Source organism: Salvelinus sp. IW2-2015, linkage group LG23, assembly GCF_002910315.2.
Source record: "Salvelinus sp. IW2-2015 linkage group LG23, ASM291031v2, whole genome shotgun sequence".
Taxonomy (NCBI): Eukaryota; Metazoa; Chordata; class Actinopteri; order Salmoniformes; family Salmonidae; genus Salvelinus; species Salvelinus sp. IW2-2015.
In genome coordinates, this window is record NC_036863.1 from 28,864,784 (window position 1) to 28,890,340 (window position 25,557).

The 25,557-nt window shown below is 45.1% G+C and overlaps 1 protein-coding gene across 2 annotated transcripts in view; it reads right to left on the reverse strand.

The window, feature by feature from the left end:
- LOC111950651 (unconventional myosin-Ic) overlaps nucleotides 1-23,552 on the reverse strand; it is a 40,225-nt gene extending 16,673 nt beyond the window's left edge. The window contains exons 1-2 of one of the 2 annotated variants that reach the window (XM_070434488.1): nucleotides 23,286-23,552; nucleotides 7,422-7,462 (exon numbers count right to left, since the gene is read on the reverse strand). In XM_070434488.1, coding sequence (XP_070290589.1) covers nucleotides 7,422-7,445 — 24 coding nt within the window. In that variant the 5' untranslated portion in view covers nucleotides 7,446-7,462; nucleotides 23,286-23,552. Of the gene's footprint in view, nucleotides 1-2,699; nucleotides 3,366-7,421; nucleotides 7,463-23,285 lie in introns of those variants that run through there. The other variant, XM_070434489.1, reaches the window with a different exon arrangement.
- Between the last annotated feature and the right edge of the window lie 2,005 nt (nucleotides 23,553-25,557).

Below are 25,557 nucleotides of genomic sequence, written 5' to 3' on the forward strand. Positions count from 1 at the left end.
TTGCTTTGCTGCAGGAGGACTGGATGCACTTAGCAAAAATAGATGGCCACATGGGAAGGAAATTATGTGGTAATAATGGAGCAACTCATCTCCAAGACATCAGTCAGGGAAGTTTAAAGCGTTTCACAAATGGGTCTTCCTTTAAATGGAGGAACGACATTACCCTAAGCACACCTCCAAATGTGCTGGATAACCAAAAAGCCCTTATGAACAACAAACGTCAATAATGTGGAGAGATAGCGGACACGTAAAGAATTGCCACACAGAGCCCTGCACCTCAATCCCATAAAATTTGTGGGCAGAACTGAAAATGAGCTGTCGTTGGCGGAGCAAGGAGGGAAAACCTACAAAACCTGACTCATTTACATCACTTGTCGTCAGGAGGAAATGGGCCAAAATTCACCCAACTTATTGTGGGAAGCTTGTGGAAGGCTACCCAAAACGTTTGACCCAAGTTAAACAATTTGAAGGCAATGCTACCAAATACTATTTTAAACTCAGTTTTTCTATGTAAACTTCTGACCCACTGGGAATGTGATGAAAGAAATAAAAGCTGAAATAAATCATTCTCTCTACTATTATTCTGACATTTCACATTCTTAAAATAAAGTTGTAATCCTAACTGGCCTAAGACAGGGAATTTTTACTAGGATTAAATGTCAGGAATAGTGAAAAACTGAGTTTAAATGTATTTGGCTAAGGTGTATGTAAACGTCTGACTTCAACTGTAGGTGTTGTAGTCGTTGGTGTTGTAGTTTTGTGTGTTGCAATCCTATGGAGCAGTGAGTGCTGTGAGTGGAGTAGTCTTGAAAAGCAGTGAGGATTGTGGAAGTTGTAGTCCAATAGAGCGGTGAGGGCTGTTGTTGCTGCAATACTGTGCTATGTAGGGTGCGTTCGTATAACTGATGAATTTACGAACGCTCCACACCCATTGAATATGGCCGGTATCATTAAACGTTGGCAAAAAAGCGTAATTAAATTGTTTCCAGCAGTACAGTTACAGTCACAAACCCTCTGGATAACATGAAAACAGCCTAAATAGCTCTGCTAGGGCAAATAAAATGGACAAAGTGAGTTCTGTCATTTATGTCTGGAAGTAGCTAGCCAGTTAGCTAACTTTAGCCAGTTAACTTGGGTGCTTGACTGCCGCTGTGAGGTCAGAACGTTCGGATCAACCCTACTCCTTGGCCAGAGCTTCCAGTGTGTGCTCTGAATGCTCAGAGCGCGAAACACTCTGAATTTACGAACGGACAATCTGACAACGCTCTGAATTTACGAACGCCCAGAGCACACTCTGAGGGCGCTCTGGCACTCCAGCGAGAATTTATGAACGCACCCGTAGTAGTGAGGGATGTGAGTGTTTTAGTCTTATGGAGTAGAGAGTCTTGTGGGTGTTGTAGTCCTATTTTGATTTGATTTATTAGTATCCACATTAGCCGACGCCGACGGCGACAGCTAGTCTTACTGGTCCGACACATAATGAGAAATGCATTACAGACAGAATACTTCATAATTAACATACATTTAAAAACATTAATATGTAGTATGTGTGTGTGTGTGCATCTATCAGTTACACATACTGTACATGTCAGTACATACACACAACAAGTAGGTGAGGGTTGAGGGTTATGTAGTCCTATGGAGCCAAGAGGGTTGTGAGTGATGCATCTATGAGAGGCAGCAGGGAGGCTTCAGCGGGACTTGGCTCTGGGCCCCTTAAGTCAGCAGCGCTGGGCTGATTCCCCTCAGTCTCTTCCTTATAAGGTGCCCCTCTGCTCCGTCCCCAGACATACCTACTATGGGTGGACACACACCAGCTCCACAGCTGTCTCTCCAGCATGGATGTGCTAGCACTGGACAGAGTGGAAAAATACCAGCCACCAGCTACAGTATATCCCAGGAGAGCCTAGTGCCAGTCCCAGGCAATGACTCATAGTAATGGTGGGAGAACTATAGTCCAAATGTTTGTTTCACAATCCTTGTGGGGACCAAAAAATTTATTCCCATTCAAAATCTTATTTTCCCTAACCCTAACTCTTCTTGAACTGCACTGTTGGTTAAGGGCTTGTAAGTAAGCACTTCACGGTAAAGTCTACACTTGTTGTATTCGGCGCATGTGACAAATAAAGTTTGATTTGATCTCTAGCATTAACCTTTAAGCCTATTTAATTGTTTTATTTTTATTTAACCTTTATTTAACTAGGCAAGTCAGTTAAGAACAAATTCTTATTTACAATGACGGCCTACACCGGCCAAACCCGGATGACACTGGGCCAATTGTGCGCCGCCCTATGGGACTCCCAATCACGTCCGGTTTTGATACAGCCTGGACTCGAACCAGGGTGTCTGTAGTGATGCCTCTAGCACTGAGATGCAGTGCCTTCGACCGCTGCGCCACTCGGGAGCCCCAACCTAACCCTTATTCTAAACCTAACCCTAAAATAGCCTTTTTCCTTGTGGGGACTGATGAAATGTCCCCACTTTTTTGCTTGTGGGGACTGACAAAATGCCCCCCCCCCCCCACACACACACACACACACACACACACACACACACACACACACACACACACACACACACACACACACACACACACACACACACACACACACACACACACACACACACACACACACACACACACACACACACCTATGACATGTTATGAGCAGCATGTAGAGAAAGGATAAGGATCTTACCCTGCCTCGGTACCTCATCCTGTCCTAGCTTAGTGTTGTTGATCTCCCTCTCTGGTCCTCTCTGGCGTCAGTGGTCCTCCCTCAAAATCAGGAAGACTCCCTAGGGGTTCTAGTGGCTCATCTACCTCCCTCTGTCCATGAGCAATAGATCCAGGTTACAGTTACTCTCTCCTTCACACACACTACATGCTGTCTCTGTTTCTGTCAGTCTGTTTCTCTCTTCCAAACACAGATACACACCCTCACACCATGCTCTCCCGCTGTTCTCTCTGTCCGTTGTGCCACACTATGAGGACAAAGCACACAGCGTCAAGCCTAAATAAATACCAGCAGTTCAACTTGTTTACAACTTCAGCCCTGTAGTCCCATTGACAGGTCAAGTAAACATCCTCTCCTCCATTCGTCCGCAAGTCCTTAAATCACCACTGTGAAACACAGGCTGTAACTCCGCTAACACGTCACACACTTGGACCGGAGCACCTTCCAAAAAAGAGAGAGAGAGAGAAAAAAAGACGAGGGAAAGTATGCTGGCTGAGCCGGGCCAAAGAAAAGAGTTCAAAAGGTTTGGAAAAATCTGCTAACAGCCCATGGACGTTAAGAAACATGTAACCGTTTTGAAACTCTATAAAAAATGATACAAACAAAAATCACATGACGTGGCCCGAGTGCATTTTTTCTATCCCTCCCTCCCTCCCTCCTTCTCTTCTCTTCTTCTTCTCTTACAAGCTGAGACAGATTCATAGGCGATAATAGCAATAGAACTGTCACACCAACAAGATGAATTTCATACCTAACCCTCTCATTGGCTCTCTTCCCATCAATGGAAAAAAAACTATGCAAACACAAGATGTATCACTCTCTTACAACAACCCCAGCGCAGATATGTCTCATTACTTTAGGCTTATGTAACTACTCTGCCACTATCTATATATATGAAATATGTTCGTAGAGTACTGGTATATATTCACACATTTGTTCACACGTTTTGTGAGTGTGTTAGTGATATATCCACTAACCCCATATGTACAGTATACACATAGTGGAGCAGCAGTGCACTTATTTGACAGTCTCTTTCACTCTACAGTGACCTCACCCCCTGACTTCAGTTTGAGGATGGTTAGTACTATCTTGGATCCTTGGGACATCCTTAACCTAAACCCTACCCTTAATCATAACCCTTACTTAACCATAACCTTAACTATTTTAAATGTCAACTTCAATGTGGTGATGTCAGATCCCGGATAGCAGGGACCATTTGRGGACAGCGCCTCCATATCTGGTATGATTTTCAGTTACTAATACTATCATTTAAAAACCCAACACCAGAGCCCAACCAATATGTTTTTTGGGGTCCGATACTGATTCAGATTTTTTGGTGAGCAAAACTTCTGATAACAAAGTGTCATTTTCCCACACTGTTCTCATAAATTGTAGTGATGGGGGAAAAACTTGTCAGTATTTTTCATTCATAGCTTGTTCTCCATCTTTTACATTTACATTTTAGTCGTTAAGCAAAAACTCTTATCCAGAGCGACTTACAGTTTGTGATCTTAAAATTAATGCACTGTCATAGTAAGTACATTTTTCCTCAATAAAGCGGCTATCAGAGCTAGCTAGTAAGAGGGAAAATAATCAAGTGTGAGTGTTAATATACAAAAGGCTTTATTTTTATTGCTGCTGCAGATGGACAAGAGAGAGCCATGAGAAAACTAGTTTCGATTAGTCATGGGAATAACAAATTGGCTCCCTGTTTAAAAATAAGATGGAGAACAAGCTATTAAGGAGAAATACTGGAGTTTTGGGGCAAGAACAGCAAACTAGCACAACAATAATATTGCGATATTTTCAAAATGATACAATACATCGTCAAACATAATCGATAACTGTATCGATTTTCCCCCCATCACTAATCACAATACATATACTGTAGAATCATGAGAACCGCATTACATACCGCATCGGCACCTAAGTACCACAATAATATTGTATCGTGAGGTCCCTGGCAATTCCCAGCCCTAATAAATTGCCATCCAAAAGAGGTATTGTCCAAGAAATATGCTCAAATGATGATTCCTTACATTGTGATAATGACATCTTTAGAAAAGTGTTTGGATAAGCATGTGATTACCTTTTTCATCCTTTTTCATTTATTAAATATTGGTTATCGGTGGAATTATTGTCCTAAAGACCTATATCAGCAGTGAACGGATATAGGCTAATCGGTCGGGCTCTACCCAACACCCCCCAACTTCCCTCTCTCTCTACCCAACACCCCCCAACTTCCCTCTCTCTCTCACAACAGCCCGTCCCAACTTCGATCTCTCTCTACCCAGAAACACCCCCCAACTTCCATCTCTCTCTACCCCACATCCCCCCAACTTCCCTCTGCTCTCTAACCAACACCCCCAACTTCCCTCTCTCTCTACCCACACCCCCCAACTTCCATGCTCTTCTCTACCCAACACCCCCAACTCCCTCTCTCTCTACCAACACCCCCCAACTTCCCTCCTCTCTACCCAACACCCCCAACTTCCATCTCTCTCTACCCAACACCCCCAACTTCCCTCTCCCTACCCAACACCCCCCAACTTCCTCCTCTCTCAACCAACACTCCCCAACTTCCCTCTCTCTCTCTGCCAACATCATCAGATATCCAGCCTTGTGGAATTGAATAATGTATTCCAGATGGAGCCTCTCTCTCTCTCTGTTCCCCTCTGAACAGGGTCACTTAAGGGTGTGTGCAGAATTGTGAGCGATATCTCTCCACCCCATCCTAAGGGACCCACAGTGCATGATATTTCTCCACCCTTTTTCACGCAATAACAATAAACAACAATGCTTTAAAACACTTTTTAACATAACAGAATGCCTAAATAACTTCCTGATCTTTATGTTCAGTCCTTCTCCTAGTAGCATAGTCTGCAACCGCCGACTAACTCGTGAAATGACATATAATTACATGACCAACTCAAAAACAGCAACATTGTGCATGATACTGTAGCCTCTATATCCAACAAATACACATGTTGATAAAAGCTACATGAAACAGCATTGATAGGCTTTAGGCCTATAGTCCATACACTACAACAGCAGGACATGCTCTTTCCCCTCATTGTGTTTTTATTGCCGTTTCCATCACTGGCATGCTGAACCATGGAGGAATGATAATGATCATTTGGGGCGGGAAGACTGAGCAAGGCCAGAGGGGATTACCCACTGGATGTCATTCTCTCTCTCTCCCACACACACACACACACAACACACACACACACACACACACACACACACACACACACACACACACACACACACACACACACACACATTTTATACATCAAATATTAATAGGAAGACCAGACGGACGTCAGTAACACAAACACAAGTACACACACACAATGTATGTGTGGTGAGTGGTGACAGCGTAAAAGAGGTAGACTAATGAGTATCAGGTATAATCCCTGGCACAGAGCAGTAAGCTCATCTTGATCTCTACATGCCAACTCTTGCTAGACATCTTTCCCTTTCTCTCAGCCTTTATTCTGCCACTCCTACTCCCCTTCACCCAGTTTGTTAATGTATTATACAGCACTGAAGCTTAAACAGTGTTCTGTGAGAGAAGTGCTTTGTCCAGAAAAAAGGTTATAGGTGCATTAGAAAGGAGGTCATTGTGAGGTTGTGTAAACAGCAAAAATAATAATTTTGCTACTATGCCTGTGGCTCTGTCTAGTCTATGAGTCTACAGTATCACACACCTTCTACTGCTCGCTGTCCATCTGTGTTGGATTCCCACAGCCCCCATCTGCTCCCTCTCCCTTTTAATCCCCCTCTTTACCTCCACTCAGCCTAAGGCACCATCTCCCTGACAAAACAATAGAGCTGTTCCTCTGAAGCCTCACCCACTCCCTACAAAAGCCTATTTCCTGGAGTGTCATTCACTCCCCCTGTCCATGGGATTGTCCTCCAGAGACACTCAGTGCAACACTTGCTATGTGTGCCTCCATCTGACTTATGTAGAGATTTAGCTTAAACCACACAAACTCATATGGAGGTGAGTGACTACAGGCATTGTCAGGTTGAGGTTTCAGGAAACTACCATGGTTTGCCTTAAAACAGGAACTGGCAGAGAGGAGAGGAGGAAGTGAGCTCAGATCCGGCACCGGTGCATAGACAGAAACTCCCGAGTGGCGCAGCGGTCTAAGGCACTGCATCTCAGTGCTAGAGGCGTCACTACAGACCCTGATTCGATCCCGGGCTGTATCACAGCCGTCTGTGATCGGCTGTCCCCATAGGGTGGGGCACAATTGGCCCAGCATCGTCCGGGTTAGGGGAGGGTTTGGCTGGGGTATGCCGTCTTAACTGACTTGCCTAGTTAAATAAAGGTTAAATAAATAAAAAATAAAAAGACACTGTGCGGTATGTCTAAAAATAGGACATGGCTCATGCAAACACAAGCAACAAACAAAACAACAACAGATGCACTGTAGGCCTACAGTAAACAAGCAACTGAGTGACTACGCACATGTGTATATTTGAACGGCAGTTTAATAACTTTAGTTTAAGCAACAAAGTGCATGGTCAAATTTAATAAGCTATTAAGAAACTGGATCATTTTGCAGGGAGCTTGATCTTGGCAATACAGTTGCATGTTTGGACATTCCGCAGCTGACAGAAATACGTCAGATAATGTTCCCTCATGCACCACACAAAGAAAAAACATATCACCTTCCAGTGAGGAGGGAGGCTCATTCCGAGGTCAAGCTGATCTAACAGAGGAGGAAAACACAGTCCACACCCAGCTGGTTAGGCACAGAGATCACAGACCACCACATACCTCCTCCATGTCCATAAGGCTTGAAGGGACATTGGAACGAAATGTTTAAATGTTAGCTCATAACAAGTTATAAGTGGTTAATAGGAGAAAGGGGTTATGGCAAGTTATAAGTAGTTAATAGGAAGGGGATGGGTTACAAAGTCATCACATACTTTCAATGTTGTGTGTAAACAGTTGACCATCTGCTGAAGACAGAGGACAGAACTGAAGTTTACAGCAGAGACAACAGTTTAGAATCAAGTCTACATAAGGCTATCTAACAATGATGGTAGCAATATACTGCTCCATTGCATAACTCTTGTTCCTCACCTGTCAAAACTATAACCTAGGCATGATTACAAAACGTAACACACTGTGAAATTGTCTATAAATTCAATAGTTGCTTGAAATAACCCAAACATTTTAGGGTCAGCGGGAGAATATAGCAGTTTGGTTAGATACATTTTTATTCTTGCAAATAAAATACAATCTTGTATTCAATACATAAGACAAAAGTGCTTAACTTTTTGGCAAAATTATACAAGTTGCAAAGTAAAAACAAGAGCAAAAGTGTGTTCGTTTTACAATGTTTAATTATTAGGTTACTTCAATACATTTTGAGTGTGATTTTAATGATAAGAATTTAGCCTACGAATAATTAATAATACAGTGCCTTCAGAAAGTATTCACACCCCTGGACATTTTCCACATTTTGTTGTGTTGCAGCCTGAAAATAAAATGTAGATTTTTGGTCACTGGTCTACACACAATACCCCATAATGTCAAAGTTGAACTATGTTTTTCACATTTTATACAAATGTATAAAAACTGAAAAGCTGTAATGTCTTGAGTCAATAAGTATTCAACCCCTTTGTTATGCCAAGCCGAAATAGGTTCAGGAGTAATTGTGTTCTTAAGTCACATAACATGATGTGTAACATGGTGTGTAACATGATTTTTGAATGACTACCTCATCTCTGTATCCCACACATACAATTATCTGTAAGGTCCCTCAGTCGAGCATTGAATTTCAAACACAGATTCAACCACAAAGACCTGGAAGGTTTTCCAATGCCTCGCAAAGAAGGATACCGATTGGTAGATGGGTAAAAATAATCCCTTTTAGCATGGTAAAGTTATTCATTACACTTTGGATGGTGTATCAATACACCCAGTCGCTATAAAGATACAGGCAACCTTCCTAACTCACTTGTCGGAGAGGAAGGAAACCGCTCAGGGATTTCACCATGCTGCCAATGGTGACTTTAAAACAGTTAAGAGTTTAATGACTGTGATAGGAGAAAACTGACAATGGATCAACAACATTGTAGTTACTCCACAATATTAACCTAATTGACTGAGTGAAAAGAAGGAAGCCTGTACAGAATAAAAATATTCCAAAACATGCATCCTGTTTGCAACAAGGCACTAAAGTATTCATGTAAAACATGTGGCAAAGCTATACACTTTTTTTCCTCAATAAAATGTCTGGGGCAAATCCAATACAACACATTACTGAGTACCACTCTCCATATTTTCAAGCATAGTGGTGTTTGCATCACATTATCGCTATGCTTGTAATTCTTAAGGACTGGGGAGTTTTTCAGGATAAAAAATAAACGGAATGGAGCTAAGCACAGGCAAAATCTTAGAGGAAAACCTGGTTCAGTCTGCTTTCAACCAGACACTGGAAGATTAATTCACCTTTCAGCAGGACAATAACCTAAAACACAAGGCAGAATCTACACTGGAGTAGCTTACCAAGAAGATAGTAAATGTTCCGGACTTAAATCTACTTGAAAATCTATGGCAAGACCTGAAAATGGTTGTCTAGAAATGATCATTTTTGAATAATTTTTTGAAATGTGGTGGTTGTCTAGAAATGATCATGTTTGAATAATTTTGAAATGTTGCACAATCCAGGTGGAAAGAGACTTACCCAGAAAGACTCACAGCTGTTATCTCTGCCAAAGGTTTTTCTAGAAATTGACACGGGTGTAAATTTCTTTTTCAATAAATTTGCAAACATTTCTAAAAACATGTTTTTACTTTGTGATTATGGGGTAGTGTGTTGATGGGTGAGAAAATTATATTTATTCATTTTTGAATTCAGGCTGTAACACAAAACGTACAATAAGGGGTATGAATACTTTCTGAAGACACTGTAAATGTTCCACAATGTAACAATTCTGAAGCCTATGCAATACAAGCTTGGACTGATAAAGGGTAATTGTTTTGACCATTATTATAAAGCTATCAAATGTTGCACTCAGCTAGCTACAAAACACCATAGTTAGCTAGGCCTGATAGTCCAGAGGGCAGGTGAAATAATTGTTCCATTTTATGATACAAGTATCAAACCTGGTACACTAATACTAAATACCTTAAGGAACATTTTAAAGATTGGAGGCAGCCTGGGAAGACTGTCAGTTAACCAGGGTGGCCATTTTTATAAAATGGCTGCCATTCAAATTTCCTGTTAGTTATCTATCCACTAAATAAACCTCACAGATAAAATAGACAATAATTCAGAGATCATCACGTCTACTTGAAAATGTTTTGGAATTTGTGATAGAGCCACCCAATTCACACAGCAAGGGCATGTCTAAATAAGTATTTTTGGCTATAGTGCGATTGCAGATTTAGTCCATTACCCTCCTGGCAGTGATTTCCAATATGCCCATTGGAAAATAGGCTAAGAGACCCAAGATAGGTAATTGGTTGGATAGATGTCACTAGGGGCTCCGGTCAGAGAGCAATCAGAGAACAGAGACGGTGCCAAAGTTCACATATTTACTAAGGACTTGTGGTTGGACATGGTAAAGTTGGATTTGTGTGTGGTTCTGCAACAAAGGAGATACATTATAATCATGTTGCATGACATACAAGGTAAAGGTAATAAGGATGAATCTATTAAACCATGTAAGGGGTGCGTACTGGCGGCAGAGAAGTCAAGCGCAGGAGAACAAAAACTGTGTTTACAACGGAGCAGTTTAATAATAAAAAACACCGGAATCAGAACAAACAATCAATGGGTACACAACCCGTCGCACACCAGATAAACGTGCACATGCACTTACAATAAACAATCACGGACAAGGACATGGGGGGAACAGAGGGTTAAATACAGAACATGTAATGATGGGATTGAAACCAGGTGTGTGGGAAGACAAGACAAAACAAATGGAAAATGAAAAGTGGATCGATGATGGCTAGAAGACCGGCGACGCCGACCGCCGCCCGAACAAGGAGAGGACCCAACTTCGGAGGAAGTCGTGACAGTACCCATTCCTTGACGAACGGCTCCAGCAGCGCGCCGACATCGGCCTCGGGGACGACCCGGAGGGCGAGGCGCAGGGCGATCCGGAGGAAGACGGTGGAACTCCTGCAGCATTGAAGGGTCCAACACGTCCTCGACCGGAACCCAGCACCTCTCCTCCGGACCATACCCCTCCCACTCCACGAGATACTGAAGGCCCCTCGCCCGACGCCTCGAATCCAGTATGGAGCGAACGGAGTACGCCGGGGCCCCCTCGATGTCCAGAGGGGGTGGAGGAACCTCCCGCACCTCAGACTCCTGGAGCGGGCCAGCCACTACCGGCCTGAGGAGAGACACATGGAACGAGGGGTTAATACGGTAATCGGGGGGAAGCTATAACCTATAACAAACCTCGTTCACTCTCCTCAGGACTTTAAATGGCCCCACAAACCGCGGACCCAGCTTCCGGCAGGGAAGGCGGAGGGGCAGGTTTCGGGTCGATGTTCGCACCGGGGCCTCACTGCGGTGACCGTCTGTGTTATTTTTTTGGCGCACCACGGCCCGCTGAAAGTGAATACAGGCAGCTTCCCATGTCTCCTCCGCGTGCCTGAACCAGTCGTCCACCGCAGGAGCCTCGGTCTGACTCTGATGCCAAGGCGCAATAACCGACTGGTACCCCAGTATGCACTGGAAGGGAGAGAGGTAAGTGGAGTGGCGAAGCGAGTTCTGTGCCATCTCGGCCCAGGGCACGAACGGCGCCCACTTCCCCGGCCGGTCCTGGCAATAAGACCGCAGAAACCTGCCCACATCCTTGTTTACTCTCTCCATCTACCCATTACTCTCGGGTTGAAACTCCGAAGTAAGGCTAATCGAGCAGAGGGAAGAGACGACAAGACTTAGAGAACCGATCCACAACGACCAGGATCGCGGTGTTACCTTGTGAGGGGGAGAGATCGGTAAGAAAATCCACCGACAGGTACGACCAAGGTCGTTGTGGAACGGGTAAGGGGTGTAGCTTCCCTCTGGGCAGGTGCCTAGGAGCCTTACACTGGGCGCACACCGAGCAGGAGGAAACATAAACCCTCACGTCCTTAGCCAAGGTAGGCCACCAGTACCTCCCGCTCAAACAGCGCACTGTTCGACCGATCCCAGAATGACCAGAGGAGGGTGACGTGTGGGCCCAATAGATCAACCGGTCACGGACAGCAGACAGGACGTACAGACGCCCAGCGGGACACGCGTCCAGCTCCCACACTACCGGCGCCACCAGGCAGGAGGCTGGGAGTATGGGAGTGGGATCCATGGGCCGCTCCTCTGTGTCATACAGCCGGGACAATGCGTCTGCCTTCACGTTCTGGGAGCCTGGTCTGTAGGAAAGGGTGAACACAAAACGGGTGAAAAACATGGCCCACCTTGTCTGGCGAGGGTTCAGTCTCCTCGCTGCCCGGATGTACTCCAGATTGCGGTGGTCAGTCCAGATGAGAAAAGGGTGTTTAGCCCCCTCAAGCCAATGTCTCCACGCCTTCAGAGCCTTTACGACAGCCATCAGCTCCCGGTCCCCCACGTCATAGTTTCGCTCCGCCGGGCTGAGCTTCTTCGAGAAGAAGGCACAGGGGCGGAGCTTCGGTGGCGTACCCGAGCGCTGAGAGAGCACGGCTCCTATCCCAGCCTCGGACGCATCCACCTCCACTATGAACGGCAAAGAAGGATCCGGATGGGCCAGCACGGGAGCCGAGGTAAACAGAGCCCTCAGGTGACCAAAAGCCCTGTCCGCCTCAGCCGACCACTGCAAACTCACCGGGCCCCCCTTCAGCAGTGACGTAATGGGAGCCGCTACCTGACCAAAACCCCAGATAAACCTCCGGTAGTAATTGGCAAACCCAAGAAACCGCTGCACCTCCTTTACCGTGGTGGGAGTCGGCCAATTACGCACAGCTGAAATGCGGTCACTCTCCATCTCCACCCCCGAGGAGGAAATGCGGTACCCTAGGAAGGAGACGGACTTCTGGAAGAACAGGAACCTCTCAGCCTTGACGTACAGGTCATGTTCCAAAAATCGTCCAAGCACCCTGCGCACAAGAGACACATGCTCGGCGCGTGTAGCGCAGTATATCAGAATGTCATCAATATACACCACTACACCCTGCCCGTGCAGGTCCCTGAAAATCTCGTCTACAAAGGCTTAGAAGACTGATGGAGCATTCATCAACCTGCATGGCATGACGAGGTACTCATAATGCCCTGAGGTGGTACTGAATGCCGTCTTCCACTCGTCTCCCTCCTGGATACGCACCAGGTTGTAAGCGCTCCTGAGATCTAGTTTGGTGAAGCGCGCCCCGTGCATTGACTCAATCGCTGTGGCGATGAGAGGTAGCGGGTAACTGTATCTCACCGTGATCTGATTTAGACCTCGATAGTCAATACACGGGCGCAGACCTCCATCCTTCTTCTTCACAAAAAAGAAACTTGAGGAGGCGGGTGATGTGGAGGACCGAATGTACCCCTGACGCAGGGATTCGGAGACATATGTTTCCATAGCCACYGTCTCCGCTTGTGACAGAGGATAAACGTGACTCCTGGGAAGTGAGGCGTCTACCAGGAGATTTATCGCACAATCCCCCCGTCGATGGGGTGGTAATTGAGTCGCCTTCTTCTTAGAGAAGGCAAGAGCCAAATCGGCATATTCAGGGGGAATGCGCACGGTGGAGACCTGGTCTGGACTTTCCACCGTGGTAGCACCAACGGAAACCCCTAAACACCTCCCTGTGCACTCTCGCGACCACCCTGTGAGAGCCCTCCATTGCCAAGAAACAGTGGGGTCATGACAAGCTAACCAGGGAAGGCCTAGCACCACGGGAAACGCAGGAGAGTCAATGAGGAAGAGACTAATTCTCTCCTTGTGACCCCCCTGCGTCACCATACCCATAGGAGCGGTGGCCTCCCTAATCAACCCTGACCCTAATGGTCGACTATCCAAGGCGTGAACGGGGAAGGGCACAGCCACGGGAACAATGGGGATCCCTAAACTATGGGCGAACGATCTATAAAATTCCCAGCCGCGCCTGAATCGACGAGCGCCTTATGCTGGGAATGCGGGGAAAACTCAGGAAAAGTGACATACAAAAACATATGTGCAACAGAGGGCTCTGGGTGAGAATGGTGCCGGCTCACCTGGGGTGACGCCAGAGCGTCCTGCCTGCTGCCTCGATACGCAGAGGAATCAACCCGGCACCTAGGAAGTGTCACCCCAGCGGCCACATATGGTGCACGAGCTGGAACTTCTACCGGTCTCCCTCCGCACCGCCCCTCCCAGCTCCATGGGTATCGGAGAGGGGGTGCGGGGGGATGGAACCAACAGACCCCGATCTGTACGTCCGCGGGTAGCCAGCAGGTTATCCAGCCGGATGGACAGGTCCACCAGCTGGTCGAATGTGAGGGTGGTGTCTCTGCAGGCCAACTCCCGACGGATGTCCTCGCGCAGACTGCAGCGATAATGGTTGATCAGGGCCCTGTCGTTCCATCCCCCCCTGGCAGCCAGAGTCCGAAACTCCAGGGCGAACTCCTGGGCGCTCCTCGTCCCCTGCCTCAGATGGAACAGGCGTTCACCCGCCGCTCTACCATCGGGCGGGTGGTCGAAGACTGCCCGGAAGAGGCGGGTGAACTCCTCAAACTGGTCCAATGCCGCATCTCCCTCTCTCCACACAGCGTTGGCCCACTCCAGGGCTTTCCCGGTGAGGCACGAGACGAGGGCGGACACTCTTTCGCGGCCCGAAGGAGCCGGGTGTACGGTTGCCAGGTATAAGTCTAGCTGCAACAGGAACCCCTGGCAGTTCGCAGCCGTCCCATCGTATTCCTGGGGAAGGGAGAGACGAATCCCACTGGGACCAGGAGAAGGGGGGGCGAGTAGTGGAGACCCCGGTTGTGCTGGTGGAGGCGCTGGTAGAACTCCCTGTCTCTCCCAGCGGTCCATTGTCTGGACAACGCGGTCCATGACGGTGCCAAGATGGTGGAGCATTGCTGCGTGCTCCCGGACGCGCTCCTCCACCCCTATTCCTCGGGTACCTGCTCCTGCTGACTCCATATAGTGGTCCGGAATTCTGTAAGGGGTGCGTACTGGCGGCAGAGAAGTCAGGCGCAGGAGAGCAAAAACTGTGTTTACAACGGAGCAGTTTAATAATAAAAACCACCAGAATCAGAACAAACAATCAATGGGTACACAACCCGTCGCACACCAGATAAACATGCACATGCACTTACAATAAACGATCCCGGACAAGGACATGGGGGGAACAGAGGGTTAAATACACAASATGTAATGATGGAATTGATACCAGGTGTGTGGGAAGACAATACAAAACAAATGGAAAATAAAAAGTGGATCAATGATGGCTAGAAGACCGGCGACGCCGACTGCCGCCCGAACGCCGCCCGAACAAGGAGAGGAACCAACTTCGGCGGAAGTCGTGACAAACCAATACATCTCAAGTAATGAAAATAAGGAAATTACATGACATCTTAATGTTATGACAACTAAAATATACATGGAAAATAGGAAATAAATGTACTGTGATGCACACAACTGGAAAGAAACTGAGGAATGGCTTGGCAGGATTTAAATACAAACTAAAGGTTATCAGAGCAGTCTTGATAATTAATTAGTAACAAACGTGTTGCATTGAGAGAGAGTCAACAGGTGAAATCAACTTGGTTGAAAAAGTTCATATCAGTAGTGTCACGCCCTGCCCTTAGAGATCCTTTTAATTCTCTATTTGGTTAGGTCAGGGTGTGACTAGGGTGGGCAATCTATGTTTTCTATTTCTTTGTTGGCCGGGTATGGTTCCCAATCAGAGGCAGCTGTCTATCGTTGTCTCTGATTGGGGATCATACTTAGGCAGCCTTTTGCCACCTGTAGTTTGTGGGATCTTGTTTTTGTACTGTTGCTTTCCAGCCCTACAGAACTGTGTGTTTCGTTTTGTAGTTTTTTCGGTGTCATCAATAAAAGAAAGATGTACGCCTACCACGCTGCACCTTGGTCCGATCCTTCCATCAACGAGCGTAACAAGTAGTATGCTGCTCCACTCTGAAGGCTCCACTCTACAGCCCAATGATGGCTTAAAATGTTTGAGGGGGTCTGGAAAACACAATAAAATTGCCCAAAGATGCCATACCTTTGACATTTTTTGTAGAAAAGTGGTGAAAATGTGTGCCAATTTACTGTTTTTTGTAAATGTTTTTATGGCTAGTTCCAATAGTTTAAATGTAAACACTCCAAAAAATGATATGAGCGTTCCCTGAAGTCTATTGATTGCAATGATATATAATATGTTATACTATGGCATTGTTGAATACTTGTCTCTGACTGGCTTGAAGAGCATTCTAGAGCATGCATTATTTCCCTATAACTCACGGGATATCAGCACGGTAGAATTCAATGGCTATTGTCAGGGATTAGCCAAAATGGCGTAGCAGTCGGTCGTGTGTTGTGTTTGTCTTTGTCTTATCCCATGTAAATAAACGTAATTTAAAAAAAAAAGGTATACATTTTAATCTCACTTTCTATCTACGAACTAAATATACTTTCCTGCAACCCGCCTCACCCAATGTGGTACGGATCTGCTATTTTTATTCCTTATAACTGGAACCTCCGTCAGGTGCTAGCCAGCTAACTAGCTACTAGTCTTTGTTAGCCACGGCTAGCGGTTTTCACCTTTTAGCTCGGACACCACCAGCTTTAGCTCAGACAATACACGCCAGTCTGCACAGCGCAATATCAACCCAGAGCATATCAGACTGCTTCTCCCTACCACATCACCGGATTCCTGCCGCTCTGGATCATTACACCSGATCATCGCAGCTAGCTAGCTGCTACCGAGTGGCTACTGTTAGCTAACGCCTCTGTCCCGAAGCAAGCACCAGTTAGCCTTGAGCTAGCCACGAGCTAGGCCCATATACCAGCTAATTCTAGGGCTACAATACCTCTATTGCCAATTGGCCTGGACCCTTTATTGTCAACGCGGAGCCCTGCCGATCCATCACGACTGGCCTGCCGACGTGGTCGCCCGATGTGGTCTCAACGCCAAAGACCCAACTTCTTGCCCCGGCCCGCTAGCTTTCTAAGCGCCGTGTCTCCCACTCGCCAAGCGCAGTACTGACTACTGAACGGCTCCCTGACTCACCTATTGCTGTTCTTTGGACCCTATGATCACTCGGCTACACAGCTGATGCCCCCTGGACTGTTTCAATAACACGGTACCTCATTTTGTTAATCTGTCGGCCGCAGCCTCGAACTCAGGTCCTGTATGTACTTAACTGACCCGCTCTGCCCATTCATCTCCATTTACCCGTCTCCCGATCAACACCTGTGACTGCTTTATGCCTCTATCTAATGTCAATATGCCTCTCTCTAATGCCAATATGCCTGGTTTCACTGTAGAGCCCTCAGTCCCAATCACCTTGCCTTAGATAGCTCTTTTGTCCCAACCCCCACACATGCGGAGACCTCACCTGGCTTAACTGGTCCCACCAGAGACGAAACCTCTCTCATCGTCACTCAACGCCTAGGTTTACCTCCTCTGTACTCACATCCTACCATACCCTTGTCTGTACATTATGTCCTGAATCTATTTTCCATGCCCAGAAATCTGCTCCTTTTATTCTGTTCCCAACGCACTAGGCGACCAGTTCTTATAGCCCTTAGCCGTACCCTTTTCCTACTCCTCCTCTGGTGATGTAGAGGTTAACCCAGGCCCTGTAGACCCCAGAACCACACCTATTCCCCAGGCGCTATCATTTGTTGACTTCTGTAACCGTAAAAGCCTTGGTTTCATGCATGTTAACATCAGAAGCCTCCTCCCTAAGTTTGTTTCATTCACTGCTTTAGCACACTCTGCCAACCCTGATGTCCTAGCCATGTCTGAATACTGGCGTAGGCCACCAAAAATTCTGAAATTTCCATCCCCAACTACAGCATTTTCCGCCAAGATAGAACTGCCAAAGGGGGCGGGGTCGCAATCTACTGCAGAGATAGTCTGCAGAGTTCTGTCATGCTATCCAGGTCTGTGCCCAAACAGTTCGAGCTTCCACTTCTAAAAATCTACCCTTCCAGAAACAAGTCTCTCACTGTTGCCGCTTGCTATAGACCCCCCTCAGCCCCCAGTTGTGCCCTGGACTCCGTATGCGAATTGATTGCCCCCCATTTATTTTCAGAGTTCGTACTGTTAGGTGACCTAAACTGGGATATGCTTAACACCCCGGCTGTTTTACAATCTAAGCTAGATGCCCTCAATCTCACACAAATGATCAAAGAACCTACCAGGTACAACCCCAAATCTGTAAACACTGGCACCCTCATAGATATCATCCTGACCAACCTGCCCTCTAAATACACCTCTGCTGTCTTCAACCAGGATCTCAGCAATCACTGCCTCATTGTCTGCGTCCGTAATGGGTCTGCGGTCAAACGACCACCCCTCATCACTGTCAAACGCTCCCAAAAACACTTCAGCGAGCAGGCCTTTCTATTCGACCTGGCTCGAGTACCCTGGAAGGATATTGACCTCATCCCGTCAGTAGAGGATGCCTGGTTGTTCTTTAAAAGTGCTTTYGTCACCATCTTAAATAATCATTCCCCATTTWAAAAATGTAGAACTAAGAACAGATATAGCCCTTGGTTCACTCCAGACTTGACTGCCATTGACCAGCACAAAAACATCCTGTGGTGCACTGCTTTAGCATCGAATAGCCCCCGCGATATGCAACTTTACAGGGAAGTTAGGAACCAATATACACAGTCAGTTAGGAAAGCAAAGGCTAGCTTTTTCAAACAGAAATTTGCATCCTGCAGTAGAAATTCCCAAAAGTTTTGGGACACTGTAAAGTCCATGGAGAATAAGAGCACCTCCTCCCATCTGCCCACTGCACTGAGGCTAGGAAACACTGTCACCACCGATAAATCCACGATAATCGAGAATTTCAGCATTTTTCTACGGCTGGCCATGCTTTCCACCAGGCTACCCCTACCCCGGCCAACAGCTCTGCACCCCACGCGGCAACTTGCCTAAGCCCCCCCCTTCTCCTTCACCCAAATACAGACACTGATGTCCTGAAAGAGCTGCAAAATCTGGACCCCTACAAATCAGCTGGGCTAGACAATCTGAACCTTCTCTTTCTAAAATTATCTGCCGCAATTGTTGCAACCCCTATTCAATCCTACCCCTGTTCAACCTCTCTTTTGTATCGTCTGAGATCCCTAAAGATTGGAAAGCTGCCGCAGCCATCACCTTCTTCAAAGGGGGAGTCACTCTAGACACAAACTGTTATAGACCTATATCCATCCTGCCATGCCTTTCTAAAGTCTTCGAAAGCCAAGTTAACAAACAGATCACCGACCATTTCGAATCCCACCGTACCTTCTCCACTATGAAATATGGTTTCCGAGCTGGTCATGGGTACACCTCAGCCACGCTCAAGGTCCTAAACGATATCATAACTGCCATCGATAAAAGACAGTACTGTGCAGCCGTCTTCATTGACCTGGCCAAGGCTTTCGACTCTGTCAATCACCGCATTCTTATTGGCAGACTCAACAGCCTTGGTTTCTAAAATGACTGCCTCGCCTGGTTCACCAACTACTTCTCAGATAGAGTTCAGTGTGTCAAATCGGAGGGCCTGTTGTCCGGACCTCTGGCAGTCTCTATGGGGGTGCCACAGGGTTMAATTCTTGGGCCGACTCTCTTCTCTGTATATATCAATGATTTCGCTCTTGCTGCTGGTGATTCTCTGATCCACCTCTATGCAGATGACACCATTCTGTATAATTCTGGCCCTTCTTTGGACACTGTGTTGACAAACCTCCAGACAAGCTTCAATGCCATACAACACTCCTTCCGTGGCCTCCAATTGCTCTTAAATGCTAGTAAAACTAAATGCATGCTTTTCAACCGATCGCTGCCCGCACCCGCCCGGCCGACTAGCATCACTACTCTGGATGGTTCTGACTTAGAATATGTGGACAACTACAAATACCTAGGTGTCTGGTTAGACTGTAAACTCTCCTTCCAGAGTCACATTAAGCATCTCTAATCCAAAATTAAATCTAGAATTGGCTTCCTATTTCGCAACAAAGCCTCCTTCACTCATGCTGCCAAACATACCCTCGTAAAACTGACCATCCTACCGATCTTTGACTTCGGCGATGTCATTTACAAAATAGCCTCTTATACTCTACTCAGCAAACTGGATGTAGTCTWTCACAGTGCCATCCATTTTGTCACCAAAGCCCCATATACTACCCACCACTGCGATCTGTATGCTCTCGTTGGCTGGCCCTCACTACATATTCATCGCCAAACCCACTGGCTCCAGGTCATCTATAAGTCTTTGCTAGATAAATCCCTGCCTTATCTCAGCTCACTGGTCACCATAGCAACACCCACCCGTAGCACACACTCCAGCAGGTATATTTCATTGGTCATCCCCAAAGCCAACTCTGCCTTTGGCCGCCTTTCCTTCCAGTTGTCTTCTGCCAATGACTGGAACGAATTGCAAAAATCACTGAAGCTCGAGACTTATATCTCCCTCACTAACTTTCAGCATCAGCTGTCAGAGCAGCTTACTGATCACTGCACCTGTACACAGCCCATCTGTAAATAGCCCACCAAACTACCTCATCCCCATATTGTTATTTATTTTTGCTCTTTGCACCCCAGTATCTCTACTTGCACATCATCATCTGCAAATCTATCACTCCAGTGTTAATGCTAAATTGTAATTATTTCGCCACTATGGCCTATTTATTGCCTTACCTCCCTAATCTTACTACATTTGCACACACTGTATATAGATTTTTCTATTGTGTTATTGACTGTATGTTTGTTTATCCCRTGTGTAACTCTGTGTTGTTTGTGTCGCACTGCTTTGCTTTATCTTGGCCAGGTCACAGTTGTAAATGGGCCAGTTGGGCTACACTGCATGTTATTACATTGCACACTTTCTGCCTGTGTACATCTGTTCTACAATGTGCCAGCAGCAGAGAATGAGACCCTTTGTTGGCTGTACACCTGGCATACCCCTTTTTATCCACCTTATCCACGGAAAGTGTGTGGTGTTCCTTTTCACCTCTACTGGCATCCAGCTTAAGCCAGGCCCAGCTCCAGCTACACTTGATACCTGAATCTACTTGTTAAACAAGCAAAGCCTCATTTTCACCTAATCCTCTCATTCTGAAATGAACCACATAGATGGAAAACATTAGTTCATAGATAGCTAACTAATTAACTAAGTTAACACAGATTTGCAGAGTCCAGTGAGCAATTAACGTTATAGCTTGAGGAACGGCAACGAGTCGTATACCAGTTAATACTGTAGCTAATTGGTTCCTCGAGTTAACGTTACCTCATCTGATGTTGAAACGTTAATTTATCAAATTTTCACATTATAAACTAAATTATTTGATCAGCTAAGTTAGCTAAAGTTGCTCAACATTTGCTAGCTAATGGAGAATTTGATCCAGGTACTGTAGCAAGATACTTAACAATGCTAACAAGTATTGTTTCGCCACACTTGCTCCCTAACCTCAAACTTTCCAAATGCCAGTTGTTTTTCGGTTACAGCTCATGAAGTACGCTTCATCACCTTCTCACCTCCATCTCCAGGCTTCTCACCTACCTCTTCGTTGTTGATCAGGTGACGCGCTAGTGTGTTGTAACTGGCAAACTGCCTTTCCACTCTCCGCTGTCTTTCCAGAGCACGTTCTGATGCTGTAATTAAGCTAGCTGGTTGTCTCTTCTTTCAGTCGCGTGCTGCATTCTGTTATGTGAACGACTGGCTGAGCCCAGGCTCGAGCCTTGGATACAGACAGTATTGCTCAAAACACGCATCACTGGTTCGCTTACAGCCATTAGTGACCCAAACGCGCATATTAGAGCCCCCCCAACATTTATTTTTTTATCGGATCTACACGAATCACGTAGCTGACCTATTCTGGATTAAAAACAGTGAATTTGGCGAAAGGTGACTAGTTTGCATCCCTGTATAGTTCATTCTTACATGCTCTATGTTTGATCTGCTTTTGAAAGCAAAAGTCGAATTGAAAACATTAATTGCATTGTTGAATTCGATTTTCATAATAGCAAGCTATGACTGATGGTTTGGATAGCTAAACTAGCAATTMTGTTTGTTTGGTTACCAAGGCTACTACTGTACCTATCTAGTTAACTTGCTACCTACTTCAGTGGATATTTAACACATTTTTACCTGCAAATGAAMAAWWWWWTTTGCGTCAAATGTGTTAAATTATAGCGATAATATAAAAAGGGATAATCAACTCAGAGCTTATATGCATTTGCTGGAAAATAATGCAACTCCGTGTCATTCATTATTTTCCATTGCCCCTCGTTGATTATCCCTTACATATTCTGTTTAGTTTCAATTTTAAGAAACGTGACAGGAAACCTGCCCTGTACACGTCACTTTAGGTGAAATACAATACCAGCAGAGAAACAGGTAACCCATTATTAAACATGTAACCCCATCAATAAAATTTTGTCCAGACTAAAACAGTTCGTCAAACAAAAAACAGTTGCTTAGTAACCGGATACCATCATCAAAGATTTTTATAACTAAACCAAAATAGACCACAACCTGTCATTTCAAATGGGAACAAATGAGCCATAGTGGGCAGAACAAGCAAGGAGGTGGGAAGAGCCAAGCACGAGCTAGCGAGATCCTATTGCCGCATTCTAGCAATAATTTGCATATTTCCGTTAGGGGACGCCTACTCTGTAAAGTGCGGTGTGCTCAATTCGCCTTTGTACGCCTTCTAAACAACGCAATTTTTTAAAACTTTGGCAAATGGTAGTTTACAAAAAAAGTATACAAAAAAACKAAGTCCACTCTGTTCATAATATATTATAGTTTTGGGGACAGAAAACTGAATTAAGATCAAATGTTTAATCGATGAGTAAATTCGCAGCATGTGGGCCAAAATCCATTTTGTTCCATCGTCTCTCCCTGCCGGCCACTGGGCTTCCTCCTACTACCATATTTGGTAGTGAGTGAAACTGTCAACCGAATGCTTCACATTTATACATCCGGTGAAATATCTGTCTCATTGTTCTATCTGTGCCATGTTCTGTGGAGAAAAAAAGTGATAGTTCAAATATTTGCATAATCGTTGTGATTGGAGGATATCTGTGAAGGTGATCGAATCAGCATCAAATCTTCTGTTCTTCTAGAACTCATTAATGATAGAATGTTCATATTTGAAGATGGCAGAAAGGCCCATCTCTTTGGTACATGGAGTACAGGGAGTGGACTAACTAAAGAGACTAGTATTATTGTACCAAGTTTGATACTTGTATCATAAAGTGGAATTTATCGGTATCTATCGTGTTTTTATCCGCTGGATGATGACGAGGTCCTCCTTTGAGTAGCCTGTTGCCTTCACTATAAATGTAATATTTCATCTAATTGAAGCAATGCTTTAGCCAAAGAAGAAAATGCTGGAATTAAATCTTACCTTGAAGTTGTATCTTTAGTTAATGTTCCCGTTATTTATGCAATCACACGAGCTCCGTAATCCTCTCAAACTAGCTAGCCCATTAGAAAAGTGGCAGACGAACTGTAACCATGGTGTTCTGTCCTCTCGTTCCAATGCTTCTATTGCCTCCCCGTGCGCAAATAGTTTTGGAAGTACGTCATCAATGATCAAATATATAATTTTGGTGTGGTGTGTGCAGCTCTGACGGAATTTAAAATGTATATATTGCATATATTCGACCTGTCTTCGAACTAAATTGTTACTTGCATTGTAGTAGCACTGGCCCCATGCATATAGACTTGTAAAAACGTTATTTACAAATAGGCCTACAAGTACACAACAGTAGGCTACACCAGGGGGCAGCAATAGCCTATAAAATGTAATCACAATAATAGAAACCCCCAAGATGCGTACATTGTAGAAAATAATAACTTAATGACAAAGCATTTTTATTTGGATAGGAAATATAATTTTTAAAATAATGTTAAAATGTAGGCCTATTGYTTCACTTTTAGATATAACTGTTATGGAGTGGTTTGCTGTGTGTTGGATTCAATGTATTGGACTATAGAGAAAGGTTAATTAAGGTAATTGTATCATTTTGACGAAATCATCAGTTGAAGTGTTCATGTCAAATGTGTGTGTGCAGGATGGATGACTTTTATAGTTTCCTATGAGGCATGAAAGTTCCGGGGGATACTGTAAGAAAGATGGAGAAGGTGCAAAAGTGTAGGTTAAATCAAGATAGTGTTGTTTACCTGTAATCAAGCTATTGTGAGCAGCAGTGCTGATCCTTATCACATGAAGAGTTCAGGAAGAGTTATTTTCTTTCCTGCATTAGATTGATGATAGTGTGCTTCCACACATGAGTGATGAGCAGCTGCGCACCTACCTACCATCCTATGAGGATGGCCTTGCCATTCTCACATACTGCAGGCAGAAGACAAAATGCCCTTTGAAATGAAAAGCAAAACTGTTTGACAGAGCCATCAGTCAAACAGAGCAATCAGTCAACAGATCAGTCAACAGATCAATCGCCACAGGAAGCGGGCTCATGTGGGGAGACAAAATCAAGAAATGCTCTGCAGAACAACAGAAAAATGTAAGTGGGGTGGATTATGTATCAGAGGAAGAAGAAAACTTTTGTGCAAGTCATTGCCAGGTGAGGTGGGGGGACCCGCAAATGTGAGTTCTGAGGGACTGTTTATCTGAGTTCTGGGAGTTTTACAACCAGTGTACCATGGGTAGTACATTCAAGTTGCCATTTCATCGATACGACTTTGGGGAAAAGGAGTGGCAAAGTGTAGGCCACATTATTGCAGTAGGATGGAAAAAGGAGCGATACCTACTTTTGAAAGTGGCTCCAGCAATACTGGAACAAACAGCTTTTGGATAACTTCTTGAAGTACATAACCGAAAAGAAGCACTTGACCTTAGAGGTCTGTCGGTCGGATTTCAGCAGTGTAGATCCAGAGGCGTTGACAGAAATCCTGGATATTAACAGCTGTCAAAAGAAGGCAAAAGCAGACAACTTGGAAGAGGAGTTGTTGCACAAAACTCTGATTCAAGAGCCAGCATACATCATAGAGCAGTTGGCTACTACACTCTATCCACTGAAACAGGAGATGACAGAGATCTTTGGTGCTTAGGAAGACCTACAGCCAACGGGAAGAAAAGTGCAGAATTCCATGTTTTTTCCAACTACCATGACACACAGGAAAGGACATCCAGCGATATACAGTTAATTCAGATTATGGATTAAATAAATCATTTTCCTTCCCAATGTACACAGAATACCCCATAATGACAAAGCGGAAACAATTTTTGAAATGTTTGTGAATTTATTAAAATAAAAAAACATAAATACCTTTTTTACATTGGTATTCAGGCCCTTTGCTATGAGACTCAAAATTGAGCTCAGGTGCATCCTGTTTCCGTTGATCATCCTTGAGATGTTTCTACAACTTGATTGGAGTCTACCTGTGGTAAATTCAATTGATTGGACATGATTTGGAAAGGCATAGACCTGTCTATATAAGGTCCCACAGTTGACAGTGCATGTCAGAGCAAAAACCAAGAAATTAGGTTGAAGGAATTGTCCGTAGAGCTCAGAGACATGATTATGTCGAGGCACAGATCTGGGGAAGGGTACCAACATTTTTTTTAAATGGAAGAAGTTTGGAACCACGAAGACCCTTCCTAGAGCTGTTCGCCCGGCCAAACTGAGCAATCGAGGGAGAAGGGCCTTGGT